Genomic DNA, 10,564 nt, shown 5'->3' with positions numbered 1-10,564 from the left:
GACACGCTCCTCTGACAGATCAAACCTGATTTACTGTGTGTGCATGTGCGTGTGCATGTGCATGCGCACGTGCGACCGCATTATTATTTTCTATATCTCTCAGTCTCAGTCTGAAGGATCCAGGGGAGTTAGGGGTCACAGTTGTAAAACTGTAAAGCGACGCATGTCACATTACTTGTCCACGCCACAGCTTCTCCTAGACACAAACACACACACACGCACACGCACACGCACGCACACACACACTTTCCTTTCGTTCCCATTGTTGGAGTCATTAATCAACTCACTCTGTCTTGTTTGTATTGGTTTCCTCCTTCACGGTGGCCATCACTGTCATCTGCTTGTCGTTTAGTCATTACCATGATGACTCCATCCACCACTAGATGACACGAGCAACCACAACCCAATGTATGCCTAATTTATGTTTGGGGTGAAAAATGCACATGCAGGTTTTCAAGTGAAAAAAAAAAGAAATCAGATATTTTTGGCGAGCAACCTAATTCGTACATCAAAGTATAGGCTTCACAGCTTCAAGCTTCACAGCAGCATATAGCGTGTGCGTGCGTGTGCGTGTGTGTGTGTGTGTGTGTGTGTGTGTGTGTGTGTGTGTGTGTGTGTGTGTGTGTGTGTGTGTGTGTGTGTGTGTGTGTGTGTGTGTGTGTGTGTGTGTGTGTGTGAAAACGTCATAACAACGTCATGTCAGAGAGCTTGACTTGAAGGACGTGTTCCAGAAGAAAATTACTTCCATGAAATTAACATATGGAGCAACAAATGCATGCAGGTGTGTGTGTGTGCGTGTTTTGGGGGATTTGAGTGTGTCCAATTAACTAGCCCTGTATCAGAGCTGTCAGCAAGATCCTTGGTGAGAAAAAGGCCAAGTTTGATAGCTGTCTGTCTTGAGTTTGATGTTGTGTTAAACACCAATAGAATAAACATACATAAGCTGTCCTGTCGGGCAGAAACCTTGTATCTCCATATATTTTTTAATTAATGCACACAAGTGCACAAAAGTAAACTAGCAGACCTACTGAGCTTGAGAACTTGCAGATCGGCTATTTTCACTACTTTAAAATGTTTTCAAAAATAAGAATAAAAAGGGAACAGTTTTGGACATTCAAGTTTTCCCCCCGACACGAACGATAACCAAGCTCTCTCTCTCTCTCTCTCTCTCTCTCTCCCAGCTCACATTTTGTTTCTCTATCTCTGGATTGCCTATATTGATTTCCTTTGCCTTAGTGGCAAATAATGGTGCATGCACACATTTGTCATTATTTGAGCCTGAGACAACAATATTTCTTCTATTCTCTTTGTGTGTGTGTGTGTGTGTGTGTGTGTGTGTGTGTGTGTGTGTGTGTGTGTGTGTGTGTGTGTGTGTGTGTGTGTATGTGTGTGTGTGTGTGTGTGTACGGCACGCGCATATATATTTACACATTTTGCGCATACAGTAAATATGTATGCGCATGCATAATAATGCATATCTGCATTATTGCATAATTATACGATATGCTGCGTGTGTGTGCATGCGTGCGTGAGTGTGTGTGCATGCGTGTGTGTGTGTGTGTGTGTGTGCATGCATGCGTGTGTGCTTGTGTGAGTTGGCCTCAGGTCCTAAAGACAAACCCACGGAGGGGTGCCCTGCAGGGTGCAGCCATAGCTGAGGTGTACCATTATGCACAGCACCTCAGCATTGATTGCCTATACACCTGGCCCTACAGGGCACCACTCCATTGATTCGTTTAGACGGAAGAAATGTCCAGGGAACAATTTCCTCCACAACCTACAGCAGATCCTGGACAACCTCTTCACCGCAACCTGTTCATTCATTTCTCCACACAGTGAGCCATGTGCAACGCATGCACACACACACACACACATATAGATGCACGCGCACACACACACACACACACACACACACACACACGCACACACACGCACACACACAGAGAGACAGGTGCACACACTCACACTCGACATACTGTAGGAGCACAAAAACACAATACTTTCACATGCAGTCACAGAACATAATGCAGAGCTAAACGCAGTAAAAATAACTCTGTGAGTCAAACATTTACATACATTCTTTACACTCTCAGACTGTTTGATTACTTTAACATTGTGGAACTGTCTGTGTGCGCTCTCTGTGAATTCCAAACCAAATGTACCCTGAGAGCTCATTGCCGTGGCGTAACGTGATAACAGCAGGTCCTGGTGCACGCTATTTTATTTGGCACCAGCCGATCTTCACGTTATCATCCTTTCTGTGCGTATCGGGACATAACTCGAACGACTTCGCGACGTTCGGTACGGCAACACGCTCGCTTTAGCTTGCTCGGTGGTCCTTCTCGTGGCTCAAGTTTGATTCCGACGGCGCGCCTCCGAGCTGACTCGAACCCCGGACAATGGGGTCTAATGAGGCATGATGCCTCCGAGCTGACTCGAACCCAGGACAATGGGGTCTAATGAGGCATGATGCCTCCGAGCTGACTCGAACCCAGGACGTTGGGGTCTAATGAGGCATGATGCCTCCGAGCTGACTCGAACCCAGGACAATGGGGTCTAATGAGGCATGATGCCTCCGAGCTGACTCGAACCCAGGACAATGGGGTCTAATGAGGTGTGATGCCTCCGAGCTGACTCGAACCCAGGACAATGGGGTCTAATGAGGCATGATGCCTCCGAGCTGACTCGAACCCAGGACGTTGGGGTCTAATGAGGCGTGATGCCTCCGAGCTGACTCGAACCCTGGACAATGGGGTCTAATGAGGCATGATGCCTCCGAGCTGACTCGAACCCTGGACAATGGGGTCTAATGAGGCATGATGCCTCCGAGCTGACTCGAACCCAGGACAATGGGGTCTAATGAGGCATGATGCCTCCGAGCTGACTCGAACCCAGGACGTTGGGGTCTAATGAGGCATGATGCCTCCGAGCTGACTCGAACCCAGGACAATGGGGTCTAATGAGGCATGATGCCTCCGAGCTGACTCGAACCCAGGACGTTGGGGTCTAATGAGGCATGATGCCTCCGAGCTGACTCGAACCCAGGACAATGGGGTCTAATGAGGCATGATGCCTCCGAGCTGACTCGAACCCAGGACAATGGGGTCTAATGAGGCATGATGCCTCCGAGCTGACTCGAACCCAGGACGTTGGGGTCTAATGAGGCATGATGCCTCCGAGCTGACTCGAACCCAGGACGTTGGGGTCTAATGAGGCATGATGCCTCCGAGCTGACTCGAACCCTGGACAATGGGGTCTAATGAGGCATGATGCAGAGGCTGGTGCTGGAACGGGTTTTCGTGCCGTGTTTCAATGTGACTCCGCCCTGTGACAGTAACATTGGTCTCAATGGGCTGCCCATAGAAAGGCTGACAACAGCCTACAGTTGGGTGCCACCGATATTGTCCCTTATCATTTGACCCATTTAGGCCTGACCTCAAAATTTATAAAAAATCCTTCTAAATCCTCCAGTTTTCTGAAATAAATATTTTCACGATTTTTCAAAAATAGCAGACCTACAAGCTCGTAGCGCGCCACTCGGTGGCGCGCTATGAGCTTGTAGATCTGCTATTTTTCAATAGCTAAATTATAACAATGTTTAAAACACCAAAAGGGGTTCCCGCCCAAAATGGGTTAACTGTCCTTTTGCGCAGATCACGCAAACCTCAGCAAAAAGAAAAGGACAATATCGATGGCCTCCAACTGTAGCAGAGCGTCCTGGTAGGCTGGTGCCTCGCGTGGCTCAAGGCCACCAGAGACTCCGTCATGGTCATGGTCAAATCAAGTGCTCCCTAACGTGTCAGTATAGTTTCATTTCCGTGTTTCCTAGTATGTCTGATTAACACATAATTGGCTCCTTTCCAAGCTTCTGATCACGGACATATTCTTGATCATAGGCTGATAACATTCAAAGTGGGTGCCATAGATATGGGATGACAACAGGGGATAACAGCCCCTTGTAATTAATGGGATGTTTTCTAGGTATATAATATAGTTCTATAGGTATCGGGTGCAGCAAAGGCCCCCCCCCCCCACCCTCCAGGGCACGCTATACCCGGGCAGCTTTGAAAACGTTGATTAAGCATACATCTTTTACAGTCTCCTCATTTAACTTTTCAGTTCACGTGGTAACGTTCAACGTACGATGTGTCCGTCTTTATGATTAGCGTCATGTTTCACCTGCATGCAATGTGACCAGTCACAGTGTGGGTATAGTCATCTGTGTTGTACAGTTGGGTGCCACCGATATTGTCCCTTATCATTTGACCCATTTAGGCCTGACCTCAAAATTTAAAAAAATCCTTCTAAATCCTCCAGTTTTCTGAAATAAACATTTTCACGATTTTTCAAAAATAGCAGACCTACAAGCTCGTATGAGCTTGTAGATCTGCTATTTTTCAATAGCTAAATTATAACATAATGTTTAAAACACCAAAAGGGGTTCCCGCCCAAAATGGGTTAACTGTCCTTTTGCGCAGATCACGCAAACCTCAGCAAAAAGAAAAGGACAATATCGATGGCCTCCAACTGTACCCTCTTGTTGATACAACTTGTTTTGACTACTAGTGCTCGATACACAACTTTAGTACCGGCGCTCTGCTATATTGACTGTAACAACAACTGTCCTTCTGGCCATCATGCACCTTCACAATAATGTAGTCTACCCTCCCGATGCATCGCATTTTACACAGGTTATTAACAGGAAATAGGTGTTACTTTTATTAACAGTGTGTGTAATCTTGTGGGAGAGAGAGAGAGAGAGGGAGAGGGAGAGGGAGAGATAGCAAATCCTTATGATAGAGAAGTGCATCGTCAGACGGTGACAGTAACCAGACGGCAGAGACCGGGGGAACTCAACAGCATGCCTGTCCTGAACGCATTCACCATTATTGCTATTTACAGCATCCGTCTGTGCACAAATCAATAATTGAATTGCCCCGGAAAGTTACTTGACCTTAAGCTTGTTTACATATCAATGCCAGCTGCGCTGGCTTCTTCCGAATCTTAAGCCGTTGGCACAGATATCCGAGTGTGTACGCATGGCCTTGCCAAAATATGCAGTGTACAAATGCTTAGAGCAAAAAGCAATACTTGGAAGAAGATCACTTGTCAAACTTTGTGGGTAGAATATTGCACTTCCCTCTATTGTCAGCGTGTACTTTTTGGGAACAACTCATTTATCCTAACGCCTGGCAGACAGAAATACCATATGCTAATAAGGCATTTAAATGTCGGGTGACTGCATGGGGACTGCATGGCGCACCGGTCTTATTCCTCCAATCAGAAACATGCTAGAGTGGGCGCTTGGGTGGTCAGTTCCCGCCCACCACCACGGAGGGCGTTGGAATCCACCGACGTGCATCTGACTTTGTCCAGCGTCTGTATACGAGCACCCCGTGGGGGGGAGGGGAGGTGATCATTTCACTGTCGGAGCCCTGAGACCCGAGACATACGGTAACGGTTCCCACTCGGACCCGGGGGGCACTTCATACCCGAAGACCTCTACTACAAGCTGGGGGGGGGGAGGCACCTGTCAGCAGGGAGTGTTTGGCGGGAGGAGTATGTAGGATGGAGGCTCTACATCCTCCTGGTGGGGGCTCCTGACTGACCACTGCCCTAAACATGTTGTTTTGTTGTTAGTAGGAATGAACCTGCAGACGCACCCAGGAGGGAGTGGACTAAGACAAGGGAGGAGCCAAACCAAGTTCCTGTTTACACAAAGAGGAGGTGGAGCTCACACAGAGGAGGTGGAGCTCACACAGAGGAGGTGGAGCTCACACAGAGGAGGTGGAGCTCACACAGAGGAGGTGGAGCTCACACAGAGGAGGTGGAGCTCACACAGAGGAGGTGGAGCTCACACAGGTAAAAACAAAAACCTTTTGTGTCCCTCTTTAGAATCATGCTAGAGTGATGACACTCATACTGCACATGTCCCACCGGGATGACAGGAGACTCATTCAACATCTTAGTTTGTAACAAGCTTTAGTAGCCTATATGCCCTAAAAAGTCAAAGTCAGTAATTATATTTATCTGTTAATGTATTATTTGTCTTAAAGGTCAAATCAGCTGTCCTTCTGTATGAATATATCAAAACGTCCTTTCAAACGGCAGCCATTAACGCGCCTATAGTAATTCATTTTCAATGAGAGATGATTTGATTGGCTGAGCACGGAATGTGATGTATGATGATGTATGATGATAAGAGCGCCCCTCACTTCACACAAGTGATTTTTATTATAATACGACTATCCACAAAAGAACAGACACAGACCACATATCAGCATATACGCCTGCCAAAGAAAGTATGGCTAGCATCCATTCTGGGGCCATTTTTGGCAAAGATATTTAGTAAGAGTGAAAACAAGAAGGGGAATTGAATTGAATTGAAAAAAATATATAGCAAAACTACTACTTATTTAACAGTGTGTTAAAACAGCTTTTAGCAAAGCACAATTTAACTGACAAACAGCACATTAAACATCTGGTATTGGTAACAACACAGTTTTCCGGAATCTTGCTTTTATCTGTGGCATTCCAGTCTGGTTGAGTGACTGAGGCTTGCTTGTCTGACATAACTATTACCAACAAACAAATAGTGAGCGGAAGGGAAATCTTGACCAAAGGGATCTTTTTTAAACAATAAAGAAAGTGATTTACCCGTGCGAATAACGACATCCCGATGGTGAGACACGGAGGGTGGGGGGATGTATTGTGCAGGTTTGGTCTTCAAAGACCCAGGCCTCGGAGCAGCGGCGCCCAGCGGAAGCAGAGCGCCAGGAGGCCGGTGCCCAGCAGGTCTCCCAGCGCCGTCAGGTACGGGATGCAGAAGTTGTCCGGATCCAGGCTCCGCCTCCACGCCCGCCGTACGACGAGGTCGGCCGCGTACAGCAGGACGGCCACCTGCAGCAGCGCGGCGCACAGGTACAAGACGGCGAACGGCGCGCTGACGGCGGGCGCCGCCTCACCTCCGCCCTGCAGCAGGGAGGCGGCGCAGAGGAACGCCAGGTGACCGGGCACCACCAGCATGAGCAGCACTCTGGCCGACCTGGAGTTCACGCCCGAGGAGAAGAAGGTGTCGCAGGGGTTGGGCCAGGGCTGCCTCATGTCGTCGGGCAGAACCCCGGGAGCGCTCCGGGAGTGGAGGTACGTGGAGATCCTGCTGGCCTGAATGGCCACCAGGTTGCCGCCCACGCCGTTGATGACAGGCGTCAAGACGGCCATGCCCTTGAACTTTGGGTCGCTCACAGTCCTGTCCAGTACGAGACCCCCGAGACTGCTGATGGACATCGCCACTATGACGGGTCGCCATCCGGAGCGGAGGAGTTCTCTGATCTGTGGGCTCTGGCGAGTGCGCGTCGCCCACGCGGGAATCAGAGCCAGGAACGGCGCGGCGCACACACACGGCGACACGTACCACACGTCCATGTATCGATAGAGCGTGCCGCTGGTCGCGGCCAGCAGGGACAGCGTAACGAGGTCACCGAGGCTGGCGGCGATGGGCGTCGCAACGTTGTCTGGGTTTATCCCCAGCTTCCTGGAGCCGACGACCACGCCAATCATCACCAGGGCCAGGGAGAGGGCGGCGACGCTGGCCGTGACCACGCTGCTGGCACACAGCACGGCCGCCCGGTCCAGCTCCACCCCTCCTCCCCGGGACACGGCCCCCAGACACAGCGCCGCTACGGCCGCCAGGAAGCCCACCACAGTGGCCTGGACCTGTATCAGGGCCAGGTTGCTGCACACCATGGTCCACCGGCGCCTGGGGTCGTCCATCTGACCCGTGTTGGCGGCGGTGGACAGGCGAGCCGCCAGGGTCATCTCCAGGTTGCCCTTCAGTCCCACCAGGGCGGGAACCACAATGAAGAGCTCTGGTATGGCCTCGAACACCTCCCAGTGCCGCACGGAGTCCAGCACCATGCCCGCCATCACCATGCCCATTCCCGCCAGCAGGTAGGGGAACAGCACCTGTAGGCAAATGGCCACAGACGACTCCTCCTCCACCTCGGCGGCCGACACCTTAGGCTTCTTGTCTTCGGCCGGCTTCTCGTCCTTCCCGTCTGAAGCATCTGCCAGGCCGCGTCTGCCACCCCCCTGGCCTTTGCCCTTCCCCTTGGAGCGAGATGTCTTGGGTTTCTTCCTTTGACGGGCTTGTTGGGACCGTGGGTGGTCACCTGGCATGGTGCTGCTGCTGGTAGTGGTGGTCGTAGGCATAGGGGCTGTGGTTCAGTATGCGATGTCATTGACAATATGCCGACGGTCGCCTGAGAACCAGTAGGCACATGGTCAGTTACCGATTGTATGGTAGCTAATATACCTCATTGGTTGTATTAGGTCTCCATGCTGTTGTATTGAGAAATGTAGGCTATATCCTGTGGTCTGGTTTGATGCCCGTAGATGGGCATACACTGATGACACCATGTGCATGTCCATAATCCGTATACAGTATGGGCATAAAAGGGATAAAGAAAATCAGACAGGCAGAAGAAGGCTGGCGTGCTCTGTCCCTGTGCTGTGTATTTCACACATTATCTTTTAACTGAAGCCTCATATCAGTGTGATTGAAAAGAGAGATGAACAGAGCAACAGATTCTGTACGATTATACGGTTCATAGGCATATCTAACTGTAACTGCACCAAGTCTCTGGTACGTCTGTACGTACGTCTGTACACGTGTAATCTCGAGAACCGTTCGCCCCACCGACTTCAAATTCGACACATGCGTTCCACACCACCACAGGGGATGCAGTGCCCGGTGTCGAGTCGGTCGGTCTAGGTGGGGCGTCCATTTCCAACTTGCATCGTTCCAAGTAGGCCAGTGCCCAATGGGTACCGCTGTAGAGGCTCCAACGGGCACCGCTCTCTAGTATGTTTAAATACCGGTATGGACTGAAGTATGGGACTCCCACCTTATTCTATGGGTATGGGATTCTCATATATTGTGTCTGTGTCTTAGGAAAACACAGACACAATATACGAGAATCTCTCTTTGTTTACTGGAAGATTATTCCATACGTTTCCACAATGCACTTGTTTTCCATGGGGATTAATAAGGATGAGTTTGTGGTGTTCTGTACCAAGGTCCAGAGTTACATCCACTGTATTGCTGAATTCTCCTCAGCTCAGAATCACACAGTTTACTCATCTATTTCTCTTGCCTGGGTTTGAACTCTCTCTCAAACGTCTGCTCCTCACACTGTGTGGAATCAGCTCTTATAAGCCGTCGAGCTGCATGAAGTCTCACCTCATCAAATTTGAAGTCAGGTTTATCCAAAGTTCCACACAATGTGAGGAGCAGATGTTTGCAAAGCTTGAAATTGTCGGCGCAACCATACTTCCCAGAATTGCGCCTTTCTAGTTATTAGTTTGGTTTTAGTAGGAAACCAGACTAGAGTTATTTCCCCACTTTATTTATAATGTATATAAACTGTATCTGGTTACCTGTGACCTCATGTGGGTCAGTACATCATCATCATCATCATAGTGTACTTAGTGAGCTGGGAAATTGCAATTTGCAACCACACTTTTGTATTTCAACATCAACATCATTCCCCATAAGCTGATGTTGCTGGCTGCCATAAAATCTATAAATATCAACATAAAAACAAGCACGTTAAGTGTGAAATAATCACTTTGCATGTATCACATTAGTTTGGAAAGGCTTTGCAGTAAACCACAAGGCAGTTGAAAACTTTTACAGAAAGACTGGCTGTTGGTTGATTAACTTAAATGTATTGGATGCTGTTCACAGTTTTCACCAGGCTTCAGTCTGTAATGAGACGGTTGGCTTCGTTCGCTGTACCGAGTACTGAGGGATGAGAGAAATGTTAATCCTATATTACAATTGTATGAAAAATAGGTATGACTCCAAATTTGGGAAAGGTTAATTCAGCCCGATCCAAGTCCCATTGACTTCCGATATGAAAACAAAGTTAAATATAAGAAAATAATCAAAATATAGAACATACTGTATGTGAAAAATAATCCATGGAAGGGGGAGCATACTTAGTTTAGACTAGTCATTGGTTAGACATGGGTTAAGGTTAGGTTTAGGTGTGCTGCCCCGTGGGAGGTTAGGTTTAGCGTGAGGGTTTGAGATAGGTTGTCTGCCTGTCTGCTAGATTAGCGGCAGACAGACAGACAGACAGACAGACAGACAGACAGACAGACAGACCCTCTCATTGATGGCTAAGTAACCTCCCTTAGAGGCTCTGTTTGTGGTGTGAAAATGCGCCCATCCCTATAGTTAGCAGGTGTCAAGGTCAGTATGTCTAGCTAGCACATTGTGTTTCGTCATGGCTGATAGGGTTGGGGACAACAACAAATTGTTGGAACTGTCCCCAAGCTTAAGCAGCCATATCAAAACAGAGCACACACACAACAGTTTTGTTCTTCGATATAAACATCATGGTCATTGTGGCTTACACAAAAAATGATAATTCACCCAAACAAATTTGTATAACTTTTTTCAACGTATCTCATTTCATTATGAGACTAGAAAAAGTGCCCTTCTGGGCACAGGTCTCCACCAGGAGGATAGGAGTGTGTGTGATGTTTGGAAAAATGT

The 10,564-nt window shown here is 48.5% G+C and overlaps 1 protein-coding gene across 1 annotated transcript; it reads right to left on the bottom strand.

Annotated features, from left to right (window-relative positions):
* Nucleotides 1-6,726: 6,726 nt before the first annotated feature.
* On the bottom strand, nt 6,727-8,178 carry LOC306921088 (solute carrier family 41 member 1-like; the record flags this gene model as incomplete). Its single annotated transcript, XM_079498199.1, has 1 exon — nt 6,727-8,178. The coding sequence occupies one exon, from the start codon at nt 8,176-8,178 to the stop codon at nt 6,727-6,729; it is 1,452 nt and encodes a 483-aa protein (XP_079354325.1).
* Between the last annotated feature and the right edge of the window lie 2,386 nt (nt 8,179-10,564).

This window comes from Electrona antarctica (assembly GCF_951216825.1).
Source record: "Electrona antarctica genome assembly, chromosome: 4".
In the NCBI taxonomy this organism is placed as follows: Eukaryota; Metazoa; Chordata; class Actinopteri; order Myctophiformes; family Myctophidae; genus Electrona; species Electrona antarctica.
Note: the sequence above shows the minus strand (reverse complement) of the source record. Positions and strands in the feature narration are given on the sequence as shown.